Source organism: Notothenia rossii (assembly GCF_949606895.1).
Source record: "Notothenia rossii genome assembly, chromosome: 5".
NCBI classification, from domain to species: Eukaryota; Metazoa; Chordata; class Actinopteri; order Perciformes; family Nototheniidae; genus Notothenia; species Notothenia rossii.
Window position 1 is genome coordinate 71,384,208 of NC_136903.1, and position 25,407 is coordinate 71,409,614.

General features: G+C 41.1%; 2 protein-coding genes across 2 annotated transcripts; one reads left to right on the forward strand and one right to left on the reverse strand.

The window, feature by feature from the left end:
• The first annotated feature begins 3,512 nt into the window (after positions 1–3,512).
• LOC307040505 (leucine-rich repeat neuronal protein 1-like) lies at positions 3,513–17,154 on the forward strand. The gene is made up of 2 exons (XM_079683394.1): positions 3,513–4,214; positions 14,014–17,154. Exon 2 carries the CDS (start codon positions 14,262–14,264, stop codon positions 16,401–16,403), a length of 2,142 nt encoding a protein of 713 aa, XP_079539520.1. The 5' UTR covers positions 3,513–4,214; positions 14,014–14,261; the 3' UTR covers positions 16,404–17,154.
• Positions 17,155–17,642: 488 nt separating this feature from the next.
• Positions 17,643–25,253, reverse strand: sumf1 (sulfatase modifying factor 1). The gene is made up of 9 exons (XM_079684860.1): positions 24,916–25,253; positions 23,848–24,021; positions 23,605–23,679; positions 22,699–22,781; positions 21,636–21,758; positions 21,433–21,547; positions 20,639–20,752; positions 20,498–20,557; positions 17,643–18,407 (listed from the first exon to the last, which is right to left on the reverse strand). The coding sequence occupies exons 1-9, from the start codon at positions 25,174–25,176 to the stop codon at positions 18,306–18,308; spliced, it is 1,107 nt and encodes a 368-aa protein (XP_079540986.1). The 5' UTR covers positions 25,177–25,253; the 3' UTR covers positions 17,643–18,305.
• Between the last annotated feature and the right edge of the window lie 154 nt (positions 25,254–25,407).

Genomic DNA, 25,407 nt, shown 5'->3' on the forward strand with positions numbered 1-25,407 from the left:
CACTCAAGCTCACCTTGAGTCAAGCCCTTGGCTGTACAACTGCACGTAAACAGTCAATGCCAGTAGAAGAGCATTGCCTTGTATTTGTATAATGATTGACACAGAGAAAACAATCAAATCAATCAAAACTCACATATACAGATGGCTCATTGTGGTTCGAACCATGGCATAGAGACCATTGAATTGAACAGCAAAGGTTAGCTTAGATTAGCACAAAGACTGGAAACAGGTTAAAACATCTGATCTGGGTGTGTCTACTTGAATGACAATTTGCCAGCTGTGCTTAAGGTCACTTATTAACATTGTTCCTTTATTCAACAAAACGAAAGTGTAAAAACAGATGAAGTTTTACTGAGGGAAATGTGCCAGACTATGGACTCTTGACCAGTTTTTTTTTTCCTTGAGTCTCCTGTGGTCGCCATCGGAAAAACAATTTGTCATTAACCAAATAAGATAATGTGTTACTAAGTGACCTTTACCGGTAGCTTTAGTTATCTAAAAAATGCTACTTCCCCCTGTTTCCATGTCTTTATGCTAAGCTAATCGTCACCTGGCTCTTAGCCCACAGACAGATATCGATCTCTCAGTAAGAAAGCAAAAAAGTACATTTTCCAAAATGTCAAACTATCCCTCCCTAAACAATGTGAAATCTATGAGAGAAACAATGGAACTAGCACCCTTTCTTTACACTCAATTGCAATCCAATATAACAACACGGCAATCAATTCAACCATAGTGAAACTCATAATGTTAAATTGGTGTTGAGCCTGGGAGCTGCTGATTCAACTCCGGGGGGATTTACTGAGGCTGTAGTCTATGCTATTGTTGTGCTGGGCTGCATTACATTGTAAGGTGTTTCTGATTCTTTGCCCACCCCTGGTCAGATGCCTTATTTGTTTAACCAATCAACCTGCAGCTCAAGAAGGAGAGACACAGACAGAGGTTTGGACCGTGACAAACATGGTACTATAAGGATTGACGATGCTTGTTGTATTCATGTACACACAGGTATGTTTGTTTGTGTGTGTGTCAGTGACATAACATCTGCAGTTTGTCAGCAGTGTTTGCTCTTGCCTGGCAGAAGGTGATGGTTCCAGGAAAGGTGTGATTTTCACATAATATCACAACAAGGTATCAAATGAGCTACATGTTCAGAGGCAGGCATATGTTCTACTGCAGCTGAACACAGCATCAAGCTGTTCATATTAAAACCAATTTGTCTCTGATATAATTTACAGGTGAATTTCAAAAAAGGTGCAAATCTGTCCTGTTATTCTCTAATAGACATTATTTAACAAATTCCAAACTAGAGACAATGTTGCCTCTGGCCCACTTCCTCTTCTCCTACTTGCTTTGAATACAGTCTTCATTTTGATCTAAACTACAAACCTGTAATGTTTAGTGGTGCCAAATTAGGCAAGGGTGTTAAGTGAGGGGATACAAGGAGGGTAGGGGGGCAATATCCCTTGGCCCCCCTTGCTCTGAGTAGGCCTATTTCAAATTTGACCCTCGATCTCAACTATACTGTTTAATCGCTAATGTGAAAAAACACCTGGCAAAGGACTCCGCAAGGCTTCTCTAGTAGATTCTGCCTGCAGGGCCACATGATGCCATGATGCCATGATCACACACACACACACACACACACACACACACACACACACACACACACACACACACACACACACACACACACACACACACACACACACACACACACACACACACACACACACACACACACACACACACACACACACACACACACACACACACACACACACACACACACACACACACACACACACACACACACCACTGTTGTGGCTGTAAATAAACGCACACAAATATTTCTATAAAGTTATTGTTATTTCTGACTGCATTACCGGACCTGGCAATGTGCCCTACATCATAGTTTCTTCCAACATTCTTCATCACTGCTCATTTAATATTCTACACATCTATGATAGAAAACAAGTGTTGACAAGAAAACTGACACCTTGTCTCCTCCTCAGCAGAGTGTAATGCGGCAAAATGATAAGAAGGCTTGCGAAAGGTAAAACGGGGGGCAGACGTTTCTGTGTGACTGGTTTTCCCAGATGGGCATGTGGAGGGAGCTGTGTGATCAGAGATCTAATAAACCGGTGGATATGCTGCATCGCCTTTCCTGGGAGAGAGTTGTTGCTATAGCAACCACACCACAAGCACTGCAGGTTAATGGTGGGAAATTATGATTTGCCGGTTGCAACTAACACACACTGTGACTGCTGAATCAACTTTCAGCTCTCTGTGGTGGCAGAGCGATACGAGGGGTTCTCACTGTGCTTTGTTTGGATACCAATAAGGCTTCGAGAAAGTTCCAGTTGGCCCCTAGCAAAATAATTTCATAAATGCATTTCTTACAAAGAAACTCTTTGCTCTATGTTTGCAACTAGTATTGTCATTCATCTAAAAAAAACTATAAGCATATATCAGTGAAAATAATCCTAAACAGGATTTATTTGAAAAGGTATCTTATTAATGGTTCAAACTATAACTTTACAAACTCTGTGTCCTGTGTGTCAAAGATTAAGACCAAATACAGACATCACAAAAACATGTTTTTCAGTTTTTTGTTCAATTCTGCACCATGTATTTATTGCAGATTGGCCATACGAGAAACAGGTGGAAGGTCATGAAACATATAATTCAGAGCAAGTACTTTGTCAATACAACCAAGCAAGTACACATATATGTGACTATACCCTCCATTACTTAAAGCTGAATTGGGTTAAACATACCTTATTTAACATATATTTATAATGTATGATGTCCTTTATTGTTTTATGTTTCATGTGGAACCTATATATGTATGCTGCAGGTCTCCCTTGAAAAAGAGATCTATGATCTCAATGGGACCAATCTGGTTAAATAAAGGTTTGAAATGAAATGAAATGAATATCAAGTGCCAAAAAAATTAAAATGTTGCTGATTGTTTTTCCTGTTTGTGTAGTCTTTAGGGTAAATGCATAAAGCTGTGGTAACTTTTCATGCATTTGATTAATAAGGCCACTGCATAACTGTGTCAAAGATCATGTTTTTCCTATTTACCATTTAAACACAGGAAGATTCATTGTAGAGAGGCATCAGAGATGGATGGAGTCAAAGTTTCTTGGGCTGTCGGAATAACTAATAAGAGAAATAACACTGACATGACAACAAATATGTTGATCTTCAGTAAAAAACTGAACTCTCTGCTTCATTCCAACAGCCAAAACTTGCATGCATCTGCCTAGCACCATTTCTTGTCTCAACATAGATGATCACATCTCTTCTCTGTAGCCAAGGAAGAAGAACCTGTCAGGCGGCTCCCAAAGCAGCAGCTCAAACAGCAAGTGATGAAACGTTGTCATTTTCACTGCTCCCCTTAGGAAAGGAGGGGGAGGAGCATGAGGAAAAATCCAAACAAGTGACAGGTCTGAAAGAAAACTCTTTATCTCTCTTTCAACATGGACTTCTGTGTGCCCGTGTTTGTACTCTATAGAGACAAAGAGAGTAAACGAGATTAATTATATCCACTTTAAAGCCCATTTTAATTCACCACAATAATGTTGCTATTACATTAATATAAACTATGTCCATGGCACCTTAATGTCTTGTGAAGTCCTCGTCACAAACTAAACCTGATGAGGAATGAACTTTAGTTGACCTGAGGATTGAAAACAAAAACATATTTTTAAACAGGTCAACAAACAGAAATATTCAAACAATGAGATCATCGGTGCAGTGGGGGTGCCAAATAGTTCATCCAGCACTTCCACTTTAAAATTCGCACTTCACTGCTCGTGGCCGGCAGCAGGGTGGGACTTTTTGTTCGCAGTGTTTGTGATGACAGAACAGATGGTGAGGTTGCCTGTTTGGGCACCGCTGTGGGTGTCAAACGCGTTTCAGTCCAGCTGACCTGCGCCAGGCAGCTGCTCGTCACTGGAAGCTTTGCGCTGCAGCGTTTCTACTCCTCAAGTCTCACCTTGTCTCCAGCGCTGGAGATCAGAGCAGATATCACAAGCAAGGGGGGTGTTTTCCACAGATAAGAGTTTTTGTCGTTTTAAAGGCTGATTGTTTCTATTCTAAAACATAATCTGCTACCCCTCGCGCATTATCCTGGAGCTGCGGATTCTGTACGGGTCAGATACAGTAGCCTGCAGCAGTCTTACAGAGGATTCAGCGCTTCAGAGGTGAGAGCAATGTGCTTATTGTATGCATGTGGTGACATTTTGATACCCATGTATGTCTATAAAATATCTAAAAGAATGTTCTTAATTCCTGCTCGGTAGAAAAGGGGGATTTGTCCGTCCGGTCAAGAGTGTAAAACTCGTAAAAATGTAGTCATCCTTTTTTTGCTTTAAGAAATACAGACATCAACAAAGATGAAATTCAACAATAACGCGGTGTCTATCGATGGCATGTGTCCTCGTGCAGCTCACGTTACCTCCGCAAAAATGAAAAATGTTTACCTTTAACAAAGAAATATCTAGGCTGACTAAACGGAATGCAGCTCATAAAAGTTGTATATTTATCGATGTTTTTCAGAATTAATATGCTATGTGTGCGTCGGGTCAATCTTTTATCAACAAAGCAGCCTACAATAGTTGATTTGCAAGGACACAGTGATCTGCATTCAATGCACATTAAATAAGTATTATGAACCTTTGTTACAGTTTATAAATATCAACTGATCAGATATCAGAGGGAGGGGAACCAAAAAAATACAATTTAAACCTGTGTTCATTGAGTTGCAAATATTTAGTTATAGCCTACATGCCCTACTTTTACTTTATCCACAAAGCCAAGCAATACTGTTAACTGTGAGTCTCTGTAGGTCTCATTATAAAGCTGCAGTCTTGCCAGCAGTCCTGACATTTCACTGCACTGACACCTGCTTCAACAAACGTGGTGTAACATTAACACAAACCGCAGCATCACTCGCTGCTGAAACAGCTGAGTAGCAGCAATTGGCTCGTGTGCTCCATCAAACCTACTTTGCATACCTAAGAGTCGAGACATTGGCAGATGTCTGGGCTGAAGACACAGAGGAGAGGAAAGACAATCCATTGTTTCTACTCAGAAGTTTGAGAAAGCAGAGTGAGTCGCATTGTCATGTGATGCTTCAGCTGCTGCATGACACTGGCACCTGTTACTGAGATCAATAACAACCCAATGAACCCACTTATATCAGTACAGCTGTTCATAATTATATCATATATCTACATAGTTATATAGATTAGGAAAGGAGGAAAAGTATTCACTGCTTCACTTGCCAGTTGTTGTCTAGCAACTTCACAACTTGTATGTAGTTTACTTCGTCTTTAGAGTCAAACCAGACAATTGATCCCGATGTCACCCAATGAGCCAATGATATGGGGGTTTAGGAGGCTCTTGCACCTTCCCCCAATATGCACAATGCACAGTGATGTATAGCATCAGCTGGGCACGAGGAGTGTGAGAACACGCAAAACAAAGACACGTCTTGGTGTGTGTGTGTGTTTGGGTAGGAGCCATTGTGAGCCATAGGGCCTAACTCTGCAGCATGTGTTGGTGCTGGGGTTCCCACAGCAGAGGAGACAAGGGAGCAACAGCTTGACCTTCTCCCTTTGTGATCCTGATCTGAAGGGAAACATGGAAACATAACGATACACTGAGAGTTTCTTTAAAGATGTTATCACTGAGTCAGCTGTTTCGTCATCCTTTGTTTTTAATAGCAATAAACTGAATTTGTATTTTAGATACAAAGGTGGTACAGTAAGAGACTTTAATGCTTTGCAATCTAAGTGTAGAATTTAAAAGTACACGTTTCACAAAAACCTGCTAAGACTGTCTTAAAAAAACATTTAGAAGCCCATTATGAAAATCTATTTCAAAGCATTATTAATGACACCACCTTTTTGATTTAGAGGCCAATTTGCACTGCGCAAGTTAATCTTCCTTGACCTCTGCATGGTTTCAAATAGGGATTCCCCTGAGATTAGAGACTTTTGCCCCATCAGTGTGATTGATCGACACTCCAATGACAACAAATTGGCTTTTCACAGACATTGCAACAGTAAGGATAGATGAAGTGGAGGGGGAGGATAAGGGCATAAAGGAGAGAGACAAAAGAAGAAAAATTGTGTTGAGATCCATCTCAATTCCACAGGGGAATAAAGCTACTATGGATTTGCAGTAAATGGAAATACATTGAAAATGTGCCTTGCTGTGACTTTTAAACCTTAATGCAGTTTAAAGAAACAGTGTATGCAACATACTTTCCTCTGATTCCATAAGGGGTTTTAGTTGTTCTCATTGTATCTTTCTGCCTTGTTGCATTTTGAGCTCAACACTTTTCTCCTGTGGCCCTCCAATTTAAGGAAGCAGAGCTCTCCATCCTCTCCCTCTTTACTTTCTTTGCTCTCTCCGAGTGAGTCGACATGCATCCTTCTCTTCCTCGCCTCTACACCTCTGCCATCAGCAGCTGCACCAAAGCCCTGTGTGATGTGAAGTGAGACGCTTGCATACTAATGGAGCAGGAACAGGATGTCTCTCAGGCAGGCCAACGCAGTGAGGACATGGAGAAAACATCAGGCAGCACCACTTAGCTTCCCAGCACCACATGATAGCTCTGGGTTGACACTGATTGACCAGAAGAAAAACTGTTCAATCAGAAATGTAGAAATATATTACGACAATGTGGTGTAGGCTGGAGTCAGACATTTTAGAATATGTCAATGATGTGGTTCTGTTTAGTGTTTTTTTTAAATCATATTTCTGTCACCTTTTCGTAGCAGTTCTCTCTGTTCCCTTAGCCTGATGCAGTGGTTCTCAAAGTGGGGGGCGCGCCCCCCCTGGGGGGCGCAAAGACATACCAGGGGGGGCGCGAGAGACCAGGAGGAAAAATGGTAAAAATGTAAAAGATAAAAAAATAAAAAATCATAAATTGAAAAATTATTTATTCGAAAATAATATGATGCAGTACTATTACGTCTGGGTCTCTGTGTTTCATTAAAGCTCGGCTCTGTGTGTGTGTGGAACGAGCCATTTTGTGTGCGCGAGCGAGAGAGAGAGAGCGCACTGGTACCGGGGATCGTTGTTGTTAGCTTCTGGTGCTAGCGAGCTACGCTAACGGACATAAGGAGCTTTTTCAACAACAAAGTGGAGGAGAGTCCTCTCCTGTCAGACTGAGAGACTCAGTGAGCTAAAGCAGGGGTTCCCAACCTTTATTGTGCCAAGGACCGGCAGATACATTAAAAAAAATTCGCGGACCGGTTGTCAATTTTAGCTGATTTTAATATTTACTCACCAGCAGGTGGCAACAGAGGCTAATTGTTTTTAACAGCCTGAAGAAATACTAATATGCATCCAAAACATATTAATAACGTTTAAAACCAGGATACAATTAAAACAAAAAATTAGGACCGCTTTACAAATATTAATATAATATATAATATAATATAGCCTAATATGGCAATATAAGGCTGTTACATTGTATGTAACAAATAATAGAACAATATGCATCCAAAACATATTAACAACGTTTAAAACCAGGATACAATCAAAACAAATTAGGACCACTGTACACATATTGATATAACTGAAATGTCAGGGAGACCCCTAGGCTTGTTTGCCAGCCATAATAACGTCATACCGGGGCGTTCGTTCCGGTGCACTCCGACAGCATTTAGAACTACATCGAGATTAAGATTAAACTAACTTATTTTGGGAACACCCACATACCTATGGAGTTGGCCAGATGTGTGTAATTACTGTTCATGGTAATTTGAAAACAAATGCCGTTGTTGGACACACACAAACACACCGAACATACACACACACACAGCGGAGCTGAGCAGAGCACATACACACACACATCATGTGCCTTTGTGACCGGACATTTCCTTCATACAACGAGTAATAGGGGTAATATTCAGGCCGTTCGGTGTGTGTGTGTGTGAAACGTAGCAGCCTGCAGTGGGGAACACAGTGAAGGCTGTGTGTACACGCTGGTGCTCCACTTCTCAGAGGCTGCCTCCTGATGCTGCAGCCATTTCATGAAGTGAAGGAGGTTTTACAAATAAAAAAAATAGCTCTACACCCCTGGCCGCAATGTCCTTAAAATGAAGTCCGAGTTCGAAATATATCTCAAATAATGTATGCACTGCCACTTCCCCACATAAACATAACAGTCTGCGATTAAACGGTTGTCTCCTGTGTGCTCCACTTCCTATTGGCGCACCGGTAACTTTCTCTGTGCATAAATGAACAATGATAAAATATTTTTAAATATTTCTAATTCTGCAAATATTACGATAAACTCACAGCCATTTCGCGGCCCGGCAGTAACACCTCCACGGCCCGGTACCAGTCCGCGGACCGGGGGTTGGGAACCCCTGAGCTAAAGGACTCTCAGTGTTTAGATAGTTCACTTTAGTCTAAGTTATCTCAGTGGGTCTCAAACGGTTTGTTCACGATTAATGTAAACAATTATTTCTGAGGCACACGTTTATATGATCATTATAGTCATAAAAAAATAAGAGAATAAATGAAAAACAGGTATGAAATACTATATGGCAGTAAAACAAGAATAACGTTTAAAAGGGTGATTTGTAAAATATCCATAAAGAAAAAGTAAATCTGTTTACAGTTCTGTTTCATATGGGTGTTGAGAGATGTATCCATAGATCTCTTCATTTTGCTCTCAAAGTGCTCCAGATTGATGCATTTAACTTCAATATTTAAAAATAAATCTTCCCGGGAGAGCTTGCCCCCGGACCCCCCTATGTGAGGTCCACACACCACCTATAAAAATAGCACTTTACCCTATGCCGTGAGCTGATTATCGAGCCTTCATTGTAACTGTCTCACTGTGTATATGCGTGGGGAATGTTGCAGTAGAAAATTCCACTGTAGCGCCCGGTACATTAATGGGAAACCCTAAATGTTTGAGCACCCTCTATGAAACGTCAAGCTACCCCACAGCACCCCCAAAATAAATTTCTGGCGCCACCACTGAGCCTGACTATTTGTGTTGGGGGGGCCCGACTTTTTTTTTTCTCCAAAGGGGGGGCCTGACAGAAAAAGTTTGAGAACCACTGGCCTGATGGCACTAATAGCTTTCTTCTCATTTGGTTATGAAACAGACATGCCGGTGGCATAGCCGTTGCTATGGTGATAGCATGTCTGTGAGCCTGTTGTGCGCCTGCCGATTCAGAAACACTGCTTACATTTTGCACCCAGTGAAAAAGCCCTCAGAAGACGGGGTAAAAGCATAGCCTTCTATGAAAAATGATGCAGTGTGCTAGCCAGAGACGTCCCTTCTGGCTGCACCAGGAGCAAATCATTTTAGCAGCACTGCATTTAAACTCTTAATAAGGTGTTAAATCAAGCCAGATAAAATATCTTCAAACTTTAAAATTCACATATTTAACAAATCCTTCAAAAGAATGAGTATTTTCTAACTTCTGAAAATAGTGTTCGCCGCTTGCACAAACAAACACCTTCACAGATCTAGAGAGAAATGCTCCCTGCATCTCACTGGAGGTCTGTGTTTCTTTACATACTCTAATTAGCTTCATTGTTACCTGTATTGTCCAGAGATTCTGTTTCATAACTAAATGTATTAGGGCCTTAGCATGAAGCACACAAAGCTCATTATGTCCCACAATTACATCTCGCTGTCTAGCTTTGGGGCCAGTGATCCTCTGAGGCTTTATGGGAACCCAGTGGAAATATCAGCTACTAGGGTGTGGGTGTGTGTGCGTGTGCGTGTGCGTGTGCGTGTGCGTGTGTGTGTGTGCATGTGTGTGTGTGTGTGTGTGCGTGTGTTTTAAATGTGTAATGTGTTCTTGGATTAAATCCTCATAAGGATTGGGTGAGCAAAGACAGTAAATCCCTCCTGGCTTCAATTCCGACAGTCCGCTGGATAATGCCAAGCTGTTGAAGGATTGTTCTGCCTCCTTCCAGAAGTCTGTGCATGCATGCATGGCACAGAGTGTGAGTCAACGATTGGGGAAACAGTGTATTTTGTGGCAGTGTGGAAATGGGTGCAGTGTAGACAAATATGTACGCATGCATTTTAAATGATGCTTTCTACAGTGTCTTTGCTCTCAGCCGAAGAGGCCTGCTTTGCAAGTCAGATAGTTACTGTCAACTCAGACGTAATCTTTGATGCAATCCGAGGGAACATATGTAAATGAAGATGTTGTCCCACCAGAGTGATTCTGTACAGCAAACTATAACAAACCTCACTCCGGTCTGATTTCAGTTTTTCTGCTCTCCCTAGACATGACCCTAGCCAGGAATTTGAAGCAGACAAAGTTGACTATTTCTCCTTAGAATCCATGCATTTGCATTTTTTTAAAGAGAGATACCAAAAAATAGAATGTGTTTACTCGTGATGAGGAAATGATTTCTAGAGCTATTATTTCAGATTGTAGCATTTATGTAACACAAGTTTCGGTTTTAAAACACCATGTCAAAGTGAAAGTCAGAGGTGTACCGTTCTTAGAGAAAGTGAATTGTAGAACACAGGAGAATCAATACATACTCACCGACAGACATCAGTTTATCAACATCAACAACTGCACCTCCTCCACTGCTCCTCTGTCCCAAGGCGTCCCCCAGGGTTCGGTGCTTGGCCCCCTCCTCTTCATCCTTTACATGCTCCCCCTAGGCAAAATAATTAGTGGCCACAACCTTCAATTTCACTGCTACGCCGATGACATCCAACTTTATATCTCAACAAAAACCATCACCCCCACAACACACTCCACTCTCACCAACTGTCTCTCAGAAATAAAAGCATGGATGCAAACAAACTATCTCCAACTGAACAGTGCTGAATCAGACATCATCATCATCGGCCCCCCATCCAGTATCAAAGACATCCAGAATTTCAACTTCACCATTGACAGCCACACTCTATCTCCCCCCCCTCACATCCGCAACCTCGGAGCCATTTTCGACAGTCAGCTCAAATTCAACCACCACATAAATCACATCACCAGGACCGCCTTTTTCCACCTCAAAAACATTGCCCGTCTCCGCCCATCACTCTTCTCCTCTGCTGCTGAAATCCTGATTCATGCATTCATCACTTCACGACTCGACTACTGCAATAGCATCCTCTATGGCATACCATCCAACCTCCTCGATAAACTCCAACATGTCCAGAACTCTGCTGCCCGCCTCCTATCCTACACCCGCTCCCGAGACCACATCACTCCCATCCTCCAGAACCTCCACTGGCTCCCCGTCCGTCAAAGAATCCACTTCAAAGTCCTCCTCATTACTCACAAAGCCCTCAACAACCAAGCCCCCCTCTACCTCACAGACCTGCTGCACCACCACACCCCTTCCCGCTGCCTCCGCTCATCAGAAGCCAACCTCCTATCCATCCCCACCCGCACCAATCACCGGACCTGGGGGGACAGAGCCTTCTCCGTCGCTGCCCCCTCCCTCTGGAACTCACTCCCACAACCCATCAGAGACTGCACCTCACCACCTTAAAAAAAACTCACAAAAACTCACCTCTTCAATCTGGCTTTTAATGTGTGATTGTTTTTGTATTATTTGACTTTAACTTTAACTATATATTTATTTGTTCTTCCTTTCTTCTCTTTTCTTTTCTCTTCACTATTATCTGTAAAGCGTCTTTGAGCACCTGTAAAAGCGCGAACAAATTAAATCTATTATTATTATTATTATTATTATTATAATACTGTATGTGTGTTGAGTGAGAAGTATCGTAGATGCTGTGTAGGGATGGATGGAGTTTGATTTTAAACACAATGTAGCAGAGGGGCAGAACCAACAGCTGGGAGGTCAGCCTGGAATTTGTCTTTGGCTTCCACAGCTTTATTGTAAAAACTGAAAAGCATCCTTAAACACAATAGTTTCTTCCAACCACGTCAGTGGAGCTGCCCTGCGGCTTCCAATACTGTAGGTATATGTGGGTGTACTAGTAAGTATGGATTAGTGTACTGCAATGATTTTGAAGAAGTCTATCAGTGAAAAAAAGCACATGTTGGTTGGAGCTTCTTGGTTCATTAAGGTCAACACGTACACACAGTGAGAGATAGGTGGGAACGGATGCAGACCCCCATAGTGCTGCCATTCTGCCAGAAACCTGGTGCCAGGTGTCTGAGTTGTATGGGCTCAGCATGAAGCCAATGATTACTCCGCCTGTCTCCTCCAATTTAATACCCAGCAGCGCAACACATGGAGAACAGATAAATATATCACTAAGTTCACCTCTATATAACAGGGCACAGTATATCGACGGGGAAGTAGTTAAATTGAAAGACATTTAAATTGATTGTTTGAGAAACTGAATGATGCATTATTAAAAAGGCAGAAGTGGTTGCCACATAGAGCCAAGTGAAGGTGCAGGTCGCTGCTGCCATACTGCAGTCACACTTTGGGAATCGGTTAGATCAGTTTGAGTGTGACCGGGTCATTGCAGAGAGCAGCAACATGATAACAGGAACCACATGTGTTCACTTAAAGGGAAAGAAACATGGATTTGCAGTGAACGCTTATCCACTGTATTTGAGAAAAGCTGCTTTACTGTGCAGTGCCACTTTCCTGGTATGCTTTATATTTCTATAAACAATCTCATGATGTTGTTCTTCTGCATAGCATAGTGTTCCATGTTGTATTTGCTGAGATGCTTTTATACAATTGTACATGCAAATGTGCAGGAAAGAATGTGAGGAGGTGTCAACACATTGCAGGGCGCGAACAGACAGCAGATGAAGGGAGAGGGAAAACAATCTGTTTTGTGTTAATATTGGAAGAACTTGTCAGTTTTGACATGAAACAAAATACACCCAGCTATATCTTTCTGTTGCACACACAGACACTAACTGGATGCTCAACCTCAGTTTATTTATCAGCATAAATGCAATTTTCTATGAGTGTGAGTCAGACTAGGAACTGACACTGTGGTGTGTAATGAGTGAGAGAAAGCCAGGAGTCTCCATTCTCTCTCTTGTTAATGTAAACTACTCTAAGGTACTCTAAGGTGATTGTTCCTTTTGTTTGTTATTATGAGAGCAAATGAACAAATGCTTACAACACCTGCACACAGGCATGTTTAGACATTTTTTATATATTTTTAATCATTTAAAGAAGTTTAAAATACATGGCTCATGGACACATTTTAGAAGTTATAAAAAAAAACTGATGTCTCATTTATTATCCGCAATGCTCATGGTTTAATATTTCCTCATGGAAACTGAGTACGTACCTGTCATCCCTACAGACGTCTCTATGAATTTCTTTCATGAAATTGACAAATGGAAGCAAAAGCGTAACATATTACACTCCTTTGGGGACTCAGTCTGTCATTCCCTTCCAATCTCTCTCTGCTTGTCTTTCTTTGACCAAACCTGGACGAGTGCGGTGTGCACATACAACGACCGCAGCACTGCATGGCTCCATAGAAAAGAACAAACAATCTAAATTCACCTTACATGTGTATGACTGCTTTCCATGGGTCTGTCTTATAAGTAGCAAGTGATTAACAGTGAAGAGCACACACTCCCTGGTCTGTTCATTAAGCCTGTTATGTAATGGGCTCACAGACAGAGCTGCGGGCTGTGCCCACCCCACACAGTCTTTAGAGAGGATCACTTGTACCAAGCTGGTATGAAGATAATCTACCCAGCACAGACTTAAACATGTTGGTAATCTCTAAGGCGACCGATACACAACACAACAGGGAAGCAGAACTAATATCATCTTAGATCCTGATAAATCAGTAAAAAAGTCTGCTTCATTTCATGTGTTAGTTAAAGCATATTCTATGGTTATTAGGCATTGGGCAGTAGGGTGGCACTGTTTAAAACGGTCCCTTTCCTCATGTGTTACTATATAGAAGGAAACCAAATATGTCCCTCTAATTTGCTAATCACATCATCTATTTAGGTGTTTTTAAGTTTATCCAATTCAAGTTGCATATTTAGGTTGTACTCTAACATTTTGTTCTCTGTCTTTTCTTAGGTTCAAATCTTTGCACGAGGAAGTGAAAACAGACAAAACTATCAGCAGAGATCAAGTTTGGACCAGATGATCTTCTGACCTGGCTTCTCCTAATACCTTTCTCCTGGATTTGAAGTCACCACAATCAATAGTGCCTGCAGCACGTAGCTAGCAGTAAGAAAGACCAATGCTCATGAACTTTCCCTACAAGCCTTTCTCTAGAACGCTGCTACTCATCTAAGCTGTTTGTGAGCAGAGAGAACAGAAACATGGCACTCAGCTCAGGGCCTCCTCTGCTCTGGCTGCGCTTGGGATTATTTATTTCCTTAATTTCGCCCGTACATGGCAAAGAATGTCCTCATTTGTGTGTATGCGAGATCCGACCATGGTTCACCCCCCAGTCGACCTACAAGGAGGCGACCACAGTGGACTGCAATGATTTGAGGCTCACGCATATCCCTACCAACCTGTCCACTGATACTCAGGTGTTACTGCTCCAAAGTAACGCCATCTCTCACACCAGAGGCGAGCTGGAGGCACTGTTCAACTTGACAGAATTGGACTTGTCCCAGAACAACTTCAGCACTGTGGAAGCTGTGGGCCTCAAAGGCATGAAGCACCTTACCACCCTTCACCTAGAGGAGAACCAGCTCAGCAAGTTGCCAGACCAATGCCTGGGAAACCTCTCCAATCTCCAGGAGCTTTACATCAACCACAACCAGATAAGCTCCATTTCCCCTCGGGCCTTCGCAGGTCTGCACAGCCTGCTGCGCCTCCATCTTAACTCCAACAGGCTCCATGTCATAGACAGTCGCTGGTTTGAAGAAACACCTAACCTTGAGATCCTCATGATCGGGGAGAACCCAGTGTTTGGCCTACTGGACATGAACTTCAAGCCTCTAAAAAGCCTGAGGAGTCTTGTCTTGGCGGGCATGGACCTCACTGATGTTCCAGCAAATGCTTTTGTTGGTTTGGATAGCCTTGAAAGTATTTCTTTCTATGACAACAAACTGGTAAGAATCCCTCAACTGGCCCTTCAAAAAGTTCCCAATCTGAAATTCTTAGATTTAAACAAGAATCCAGTTCTCAAAATCCAAGAAGGAGATTTCAGGAACATGTTACATCTAAAGGAGCTGGGCATAAACAATATGATGGAGTTAGTTTCAATTGACCGCTATGCCCTGGACAACCTACCAGAACTGACAAAGCTGGAGGCCACTAACAACCCAAAGCTGTCCTATGTGCATAAGTTGGCTTTTAGGGACATGTCATCTTTGGAGAGCCTCATGCTGAACAATAACGCCCTCACTGCCCTTTACCAGCACACTGTAGAAGTGTTGCCTAATCTGCGGGAGATCAGTCTGCATCGTAACCCATTGCGTTGCGACTGTGTTATTCAGTGGATGAGTTCCAACAGAACGAGTGTGCGCTTCATGGAGCCCGTCTCCATGCTCTGCACCTCCCCACCAGAACTCAGAGGTCAGCCGGTTCGAGAGCTAAGGCTGCTGGATTCCCCGGAGCAATGCCTGCCCCTTATATCCCACGACACCTTCCCCAGCCACTTGAACCTCGAGCTGGGCATGAGTGTCAGTCTTGACTGCAGGGCCATGTCTGAGCCAGAGCCTGAGATCTACTGGGTGACTCCTCGTGGGTCCAAAATATCAATTGACACTGTGTCAGAGCGGTACCACTTGAACAATGAGGGGACTCTGCGGCTGTCTCATGTTCAGGTTGAGGATTCTGGTCGTTACACCTGTGTGGCTCAGAACACAGAAGGAGCAGACACACAGGTTGCCACCATCCGTGTAAATGGCACTTTGCTCGACAGCGCCGAGGTGATGAAAATCTATGTCAAGCAGACCGAGCCGCACTCCATCCTCGTTTCCTGGAAAGTGAATTCCAACGTCATGTCCTCCAACCTGAAGTGGGCCTCAGCCACCATGAAGATTGACAACCCCCATATCACTTACACAGCTCGTGTTCCTGTAGAAGTTCATGAGTACAACCTCACACACCTTCAACCTGCTACTGAGTATGAGGTATGCCTCACGGTCTCCAATGTCCACCTGCAGACACACAAGTCCTGTGTTAATGTGACAACACGCATCGCTACCTTCGCCATGGACCTGTCAGCCCAGCACCCCAGTGCGGCTGTGTTGGCTGTCATGGCGACCATGCTGGCTTTCCTTAGTCTGGGCACAGTGGGCGTCTACATTGCCCGCAGATGGAAGAGGAAAAACTACCACCACTCTCTGAAGAAATACATGATGAAGACTTCCTCCATCCCCCTGAACGAGCTATACCCTCCGCTCATCAACCTGTGGGAGGCTGAAGGAGAGAAGGACAAAGACAGCAGCGCAGAGGGAAAACCCTCTCCTGTTGACACCACACGTAGTTATTACATGTGGTGAGGATTTAGTACGAGCCCTGGTGGCCTCTCCAGCAGCACAAAAAGACACCCTTTTGCCATTTTGGTGCAAAAGCCAAATAAAGTTGCAAATGTTTTTTTGTATTCTCAGCTTTGCTAATATGAGGCAGAGTGATCAAGGACAGGATTTGTATTAGTATAGCGTATCGCCTTTGTTGGTTTGTTTCTTTATCTTCATTGTTTTGAATTATCCAAGATGGCAGCTGTATTTAGCCTCCAGGTTGTATTAGTTGCTATGCTCTTGTTTCTGTGGTGCATTTTGACTCATTGTCTTTTGGGTTAATAATACAGCAGCAGGGGCCGATGGTCTTCTAGCAGCATTAGTAGCATCAGTGTTTCTTTTAATGTTGTGTAAAACAGGTAATCTGTTGTGCACTGATATATAATGGAGTTTGTATGAACTTCAGTTAAAAGCTGACAGCTGAGTTAAGACTTATTTAACTGTCTACTGAATGTTAGCAATTGTGCAGTAATGTTGTATCAACTATACCTTTGAACTTTCAGATTTAAATTGCAGAAATTAGAATTTTAGTTTGCTGATTAAATGTAATGTTAATGCTAGAAATTAAAATGTTTGTTAAAACATTATGGAGGTACACTAGAAACTTTTCGACCCTTTTCTTGTTTTCTCACTTATTTTGCTAGACTTATTTAGCTTATTGCTTAGTTTATTATTTTCACATTTAATCTGTATGCTGAAGAAGTTACAATAAATACTTTTTCTTTCTTTTGCAGAGGTTTGGTATTTTTTCAATTCCCAGTTTAGTCTCTTATCCTGTAAGACAGACACTCTCACTTCCCACTGATATATGCTGTTGGTTTCATGCAGAGTCTTAACCGTATGTCTAGAAGAACTTAAACCCATCTACGTCCAAAAACTAAAGTAGCTTTACCATCACAGTGCTCACATCCTCACAGACAAAGCGTAATGTGTCAGCTTAACATCTCAATATGCACATCAAAGAAACGTGTACTGTACAACATGTACTGTACACTGTACAAAGCACATTCATGAGACACAAAAACAAAGAGATGCATATTCAAGAATGTGCTGCCCTCTGGTGGATGCTACATGATAACTAGATAGCTAACCTGCATCATAATGTTTGTATAGCTGTCAACAATGATAAAACACAAGGGTAGTAGCAAAGCAGCCCCTTTATATTTAGCATTAAAGCTAAAGTTTCCCATATAAATTAAGCGCAACATTTTGAGTCACATAAAGACGCACCATTTTTATTATGGCAAAATATGACATTTAAGCTTGGGTTGTTTCACCAAAAAATAAAAACAAGTCAGGATGATTCCCTGATTATATTTCTTTCACTTAAAATATAAATTCACAAATACAAAAAGGAGAAAGATGAATCGCATTATTTAGGATGCTGTTTGTCACAGATGTATCAGTAATTGTAAAAATGATAAGCTTTTACAGTATGTACAATAATCTTGCAGCAGTTGCACAGTATGCATTAGACATTTACTGTATATTTCACAATCTATTCAGTCAGGTCTATTAGTCTGGATCTCAGCTAACATTATTGATGATTATAACAACCTTTGAACTTCTTCCAAAGAGTTTTTGCCATTAACAAACCATACTGATTGTTGCCACTCGAAAAGCAGAAACAGCGTTATTCAGTGCCTGCTCCACCAATGCTCAGAAACGTTAGGAGAACAGAAATGTCATTTCTTATACAAAATAAAGTCTGAAAAAAGTTATAAAATATTTCATTTCTGAAAATATCTGCTTGAATGGAAGACGATCTCTATGAAAATGAAATGGCATATATGAAGTCACTTTCATTGGTTAACTGTACAACCAACACAAGAGTTCAGGAGCAGCTAGAATAAGGTACCGTAGCTTTAAGACGAGCAGGTCAGGTCACCGCTTCTCCTGAGAGACACAGCGGAAACCAAGATTAGAGGCGGCACTATCCGGAGTGTTTTGGCTACGAGCAGCACATCGGTATCTATAACAGTAAGACTGAAAAACAAAATAAAAATGACTGTCAAAACATTCCTTTTTCTCATCAATGGAACCTGCTTTATTACAGTATATTAAACATTTTCATCCACCACTTCATTCACTGTTTGTGCATGTTTATTATTACCCATTTTAAAATGTTGTCCTCCACTCCCTCACACAGTGTATCCATGTGAAACACACCAAACCTATATTATGAGGACTTCTTTTTCATGCAATTAGTCGCATTTCCATGGCAACTGGCAAACAGGTGTTGTCACCAGTGGGCGGCTAAAATGGTGTTGCAGAAAAAGTACTTAATAGAAGTTCTCTTTTCCTTTTCAAATGCAAAACAGGATCTGACTAAGGGACTGTCCACACACCAACACATACACTACTCTAGCCTCAGGTATCAGGATGAAAAGAGAGAATATAGGGGAGTGTGCATGTTCTCTGTAATCTAACAGGTGGACAGTCACTTGCTATGAAACCGATTTGCATGACTACATCACTCACAACATACTCTGTTGCACATTTAAATCTAACCATCTTATGAACCATTATAACTGTTCAAACATGTACAGTGGAGGAAATAAGTATTTGATCCCTTGCAGATTTTGTTAGTTTGCCCACTTACAAAGAAATGAACAGTCTATAATTTTAATGGTAGGTTTATTTTACTAATGAGAGAGAGAGAATATCAAAAAGAAAATCCACAAATGGACATTATATAATGACCTCAGGGAAAATCTTGTCCCTGAAGTCCTTAGACAGCTCTTTGGTCTTGCCCATGGTGGAGAGGTTGGAATCTGATTGATTGATTCTGTGGACAGGTGTCTTTTATACAGGTAATAAGTTGATATTATGAGTACTTTCTTAAAGGAAGAGGACTTATGTAACCGGTCTGTGGGAGACAGAATCCTTGTTGGTTGCAAGGGGATCAAATACTTATTTTCCACAGTTAAATACAAATCAATTACAAATCAATTTGTATCTTTTATATAATGTCAATTTCTGGATTTTCTTCTTGATATTCTCTCTCTCATTTTTAAAATAAACCTACCATTAACATTATAGACTGTTCATTTATTTGTAAGTGGGTAAACTTACAAAATCGGCAAGGGATCAAATACTTATTTCCTCCGCTGTATGTATACTCTCAGACAGTTTTTTTATTTCAAGTTTGATAAAAAAAAAAGAAGCAATATACACTGAACAAAATATAAATGCAACACTTTTGTTTTTGCTCCCATTTTTCATGAGATAAACTCAAAGATCTAAAACATTTTCTATATACACAAAATAACAATTTCTCTCAAATATTGTTCACAAATCTGAAAAAATCTGTGATAGTGAGAACTTGTCCTTTGCCGAGATAATCCATCCCACCTCACAGGTGTGGCATATCAAGATACTGATTAGACAGCATGATTATTGCACAGGTGTGCCTTAGGCTGGCCACAATAAAAGGCCACTCTGAAACGTGCAGTTTTGCTTTATTGGGGGGGTCTAGGGGGGTCCGAAAACCCTAGGGTTAAACCCTAACCCTAACATGTCACCCATTGAGCATGTTTGGGATGCTCTGGATCGGCGTATACGACATCGTGTTCCAGTTCCTGCCAATATCCAGCAACTTCGCACAGCCATTGAAGAGGAGTGGACCAACATTCCACAGGCCACAATCAACAACCTGATCAACTCTATGCGAAGGAGATGGGTGACATGTTAGGGTTAGGGTTAGGGTTTAACCCTAGGGTTTTTGGACCCCCCCCAGACCCCCCCAATAAAGCAAAACTTCTCATTTCAGAGTGGCCTTTTATTGTGGCCAGCCTAAGGCACACCTGTGCAATAATCATGCTGTCTAATCAGCATCTTGATATGCCACACCTGTGAGGTGGGATGGATTATCTCGGCAAAGGACAAGTTCTCACTATCACAGATTTTTTCAGATTTGTGAACAATATTTGAGAGAAATGGTTATTTTGTGTATATAGAAAATGTTTTAGATCTTTGAGTTCATCTCATGAAAAATGGGAGCAAAAACAAAAGTGTTGCATTTATATTTTTGTTCAGTGTAGCATAAAAAGCATTTAAGTTATGGTCTACTTTACCTTGTGGCACATGTATGACCCTCCCTTCTTCACCTTGTCTGTGCCTGAAGAAGGACCAATCTGAAGGAGAGAGAAGTTATTAGATATTAGCTCAAAAAAACAACCTGAAGAACTTAAAAGCTTAGAGATAACGTGTTTTACTGGGTTTTGTTGATGCTCTGTGGTGTGATGAACAGTCCACCAGTCTGAGGTCCATTCCCATGCATTCCCCACAATGTCATGCAGACCGAAACCATTGGCTGGAAAGGACATCACCTGCAGGGAGAGCATTACCACATTTTAAAGAATTTCAACTTGTATGTTGTGAAAGTCTCTTTATTTGATGTAAGCCCTATGGATGTGTACTACTGTAGGTCCATGTATGTATGTTTTACCAGAATGAAATTATTTAGAACTAATCCAGACATACAGATCATCTAGTGTTGAACTAGATTTCAGGTAATTCAATCTGTTTTTATCCATTACTTCTTTCCTATTGCCAAGCTGCTAAAATTAGGTGGCTATTTGAATGTTACATTTTTATCATAATAAAAAAAAAAGCCCCTTCTTTTCCGGTAGTGGGATCAGAAAAGATGCAGTTCCTTCAGAAGTGTATACTGTACCATTTAAAAATCTGAGTGCATTTTTTCATGCTTGATATCTTTAAATCAGGGATTCAAACCTCTCATGATAGAAAAAGAGATTGGATTAACATGATGTGATGGTTTTTGCATTTGATCTTCTTGTACGACTCAATCAACTTCTGAGATGAGTTTTTATTTCCGGAAGCCGTTCCTTTCCTGTAGCTTCTAAAGGCAGAGACTCAATTAACAACCTTATTCCAGTTTTGTGACAATTGCTTATGAGCCCCTCACATTCTTTCATACCTGAAATATGTTGCTGTTTTAACACACCCATAACTACATCCTCTTTCTATCTTTCCTTTTTGGTCTTACCGGTGAAGTATGAATGTATCCATCCTCTGCAGAGTTATGGTTGGGGAAGTCCCCCTGCCAGAGGTTGGCGTAGTGCTGTCCTTTCGGGTTCAACTTGTTTCCCCAGGGGTAAAGTCTACATGCGAGACATTGACATGGGACATACTGTATGAAAACCACAGCACATTAGCACATTTTTGTCATATAATGAGTAAGTATTGTACCTGTCTTCAAGGCCCCCTCTGCAGGCGTACTCCCATTCTGCCTCTGTAGGGAGTCTCCTATTGGCCCAGGAGCAGTAGGCGACTGCATCGGCCCAGGACACATGTAGAACAGGATGGTCCAGCCTACACAAACACAGGTTTAGATTTTATTACTGGAGTTTTATTTGCTGAAAATAAAGAACAATTATAATTAAATAAAAGAAGTAGCTTTGGATCATAAATATTCAAAATGTTCACATTCATGTTTCAAATCTGTCTAAAACAATGAGTGAAATAACTTCTGGTTGTTTGAACTTAACCTACTTGTCCACAACGCTTGTAATGAAATCCTTTCTTACTGTGAATCCAGTGTAAGTGGTAGAAAACAAAATAAACAGTCCTTGTGCTCTTTAAAAAAAATGCATTTTGAAGTTCAAATGAAGCTTACAGTAGGCTCCAGCAGTCTGAGTTACATTATTAAATGGATTTCCTCCAATTATATATAAAGTATTTTTCAAGTTCCTAATCCCCCGTGTTTCTTTAAAACAACTTATTCAGGGACGGCTGTTGATAAGGCTTGCAGGTCAAATAGATTTCAGAAACAGCAGCCCCCTCAGTTTTTATTGGACAGCATGTCAGGAGCCAATCAGCTACTTGGAAAAGTTTAGTGTTATATTGGCTTGGTTTTGTAGTTTTTGTCTGCCAGTTCACTCCAGAGAGTTTGATGGATATATGTGAAGTAAATGTTGTTTTTCTGGTTGTTTAAGGGGTTAGAAATATGTGAGTTTGCTATTATTGCATCCATTGTCAAAATATGACTCCATCAGTGACTTTTATAATGAGGTTGAAAACACTATTCAATAGGGTCACAATATGAAAAAGCAGGGGTTTTCTACAAAAAAAAAGGCCATAACTTTAGATGACCCCACTTCTTACTGTATGTCTCAATCACTGCTTAAGCCTTGTCCTTGCTTAAGCTAAACTTGGAAGAGAACGGAGAGTGTGAATTTTGTCCCCCATCACTTAGACTGAAAGCTCATCCAAGGACTATTTGGGTTTCAGGGATAAAAAGAGAGCTTTCTACCGGTCTGTGATGTTGGAGTCTGGACCATTAGGGTGCCTCCAGTTGGCACCTTTGACTGGAAGCCACCAGGGGGCAGCAGCCACCTGAAAACAGAGTGATATAGATATAATGGTTACAGACTGATATTATTTTTCTACTCTTCATTCCATTTTCTCTTACATTTAAATGTCATTTGGAATTTGCTTATGTCCACAGATTTGCAATGGTACTAATGGTTTCCACTATGCCACACTAATGGGTACACAGCACTTTCCCTGCCACATGACAGCTGAGATGAAGCAGTCAATACTCTGCTATCTGGTTTACATCTGTGGGAGGGCTGTGGCCTCAGGCTCTCTGTGAAGATTCCCAAGACTCTTAAATAAGAGAAGTATATGTTTACATTGTATCTGTTTATGACACCGACCATGGTGCAAGGAACGTTAAATAAATATCAGTAATAACTAGAAACGCACTTGGAGAGCTAAGATCTCTGAAAAGGCCGTTTCCTAAAGTTAAAATAATGTTTCTACAGTATCAGCGCCTTGATTGGGATCGGACTAAAAATGCAATGTGTTCTTCTTTGACCAAGCTACACCCATGCAGCATGTTCAATGAAGATCTTCCAAAAAATAAATAAGGTCACCCCCCTGCAAGCTACATCTGAACAGAGGGTATAACACTACGATACATCTGGAAGACAATGAAAAGTATACAACATGTCATATATATTTCTCCCCACATTTACCATTCTTTTAAAATGATTACGTGTTTCTCAACGAAGAATAATTATCAAGGTGTGCATGTCAGGAGTTTTTACACAGGGCTACAAAAGGATGAAGCCAATAATCATGGCACTAACAGTGCTTTATCTGGATGTAGCACAACAAAATGAGCGGGACAAAACAGTTGAATAACTATACTTACAGCTTGGGTGATTTGGTTTTTTACACTCTCGCTCAAAATCCCCTCGAACACAAATGAGTCTCCGAAGTTCTCTGCCTGAAAACACAAGGATAAAAACAATATCAGCAAAGGCGATGCCGATTAAAATCATAACACTGAAACATCACTGCCAAATATTTGTTTCAATAACGATTGGTTTGATTTATTAAACACATTTTTTATTTATTCAATACACAGCTTATGGGTTAATCTATAGACAAATACCTCAGTAATGAATCCTGTGGCATTGACAAAGCCCTGAAACTGTTGGTTTGTCACTTCCTGGATCTCCATGTAGAAGGAGTCCACGTGCACGGGCCTCTGAGGGCCCTCGCCATCTGCAGGGATGGCTGGGTTGTCCGTCCCCATCAGGAACTCTCCTCCGGAAATCAGCACCATCTGTATGCATTAACAGACTAATGAATCTCTTCAGAAATAATAGTGTGAGATACTTTAAAATGGCTGGGAACCTAGTTTATTGTAAGTGCAAATATCTATTTGTGAGCAAACCACTACGCTTTACAATGTTTCCATACACATCAAAAAGACAAAAGCAAACAATACAGTTTGATACGGTATCAAAAGCAACACATTCAGAGATAAAATGTTGTAAGTAAATGAATCAAATATCAAAAACCAACCTTAGGAGAGGATACAATTATTTGGTTAACCTTCGTAAATAGCCCAACATCAGATTGTCAGTCTGCTATTTACATATTTGTGCAATTCAAATGCAGTGTAAATGCAGCTTAAGCACATGGTTTATATGCTGATTTTCTTCCAATTGATCCTACACAGTGGCATCAGATGTGACCTATATTTAATGACTGTGTATTGTGCAGGGCCTATCATGAGGGTTCACAGGAAACCCACATGCCTCTGAGGCAGTGAGACAAGGATCTAACCAAAGTCAAAACTAACAATCCCATTGGTGAAGCTTGTTGAGGGACACACTTGAGCAAAAAAACACATTGTCTTCCTCAGAACCAGCTAAAAGGTTACATATTGCATACTGATGTCAACTACAATGCCACCAACATGCAGTCTTTCCCATAAACATTTTACAACAATACTATGCACTGGGAGACACTATTGTGGTAAATGTAAAATACAATGGACTCAGATCATGCTTTTTTTAAATGGAATTAGACATCTTTAATGTGGTCGGAAAGGCTGTCTACATTTCTGCACCACTTTTGGTTAAGTTTTAGAACAAGGTGGTGGTCTATTGAGCAAGTGTCTCAATGGGGACTTTGTTATATTTCTTCTCAAAGGACAAAAGAGATGACTTACCTGACTAAGTATATTCTCGTCATCTCCCTGAGCCTCCTGCAGCCTCTTATTGGCGCCTTTTGAGTATTTGAGAGCTGGGTCTGCAGACACCGTGCTGTCCTCCACAGGCTCCACAGCAGCGACTCTCTTCAGGTGCTCACAGCCGCAGCTAGTTGCTCCCTGAGCGGCTACGGGTTCTGACTGAGCCCCGCCTGAATCCTGAGTACAAAACACTTCGTTCACACAACAAACGATGAAAAACAAGACAAAACATCGCACCATCTTTGCAGGACACGGCTCAAATTCTGTTCATGGTGTTGATACTCTTACTTCCGCAAAGTCACGTGATCAGTCAGCTGGTTGCAGTATAAGAAAAAGTAACTATTTCCTGCCCGAAGTGAATATGTGTTGTGTACTTTTAATTAAAAAAGTAATAAAATAGCAAACTATGAGTAGGGCCTGCAAAAACAGCAAATGGTGATGGTTTGAAGTAAATAAAATAACTTCCTTAAA

Coding starts and splice junctions, on each gene's coding strand:
- LOC307040505 (XM_079683394.1), top strand. CDS start 14,262: ATGGCACTCAGCTCAGGGCCTCCTCTGCTCTGGCTGCGCTTGGGATTA.
- sumf1 (XM_079684860.1), bottom strand. CDS start 25,176: ATGGTGCGATGTTTTGTCTTGTTTTTCATCGTTTGTTGTGTGAACGAA. Junction 22,782..23,604: donor AAAACCAAATCACCCAAGCT/GTAAGTATAGTT, acceptor CTCTGTTTTCAG/GTGGCTGCTGCCCCCTGGTG. Junction 20,558..20,638: donor CAGAGCATCAACAAAACCCA/GTAAAACACGTT, acceptor TCTCTCCTTCAG/ATTGGTCCTTCTTCAGGCAC.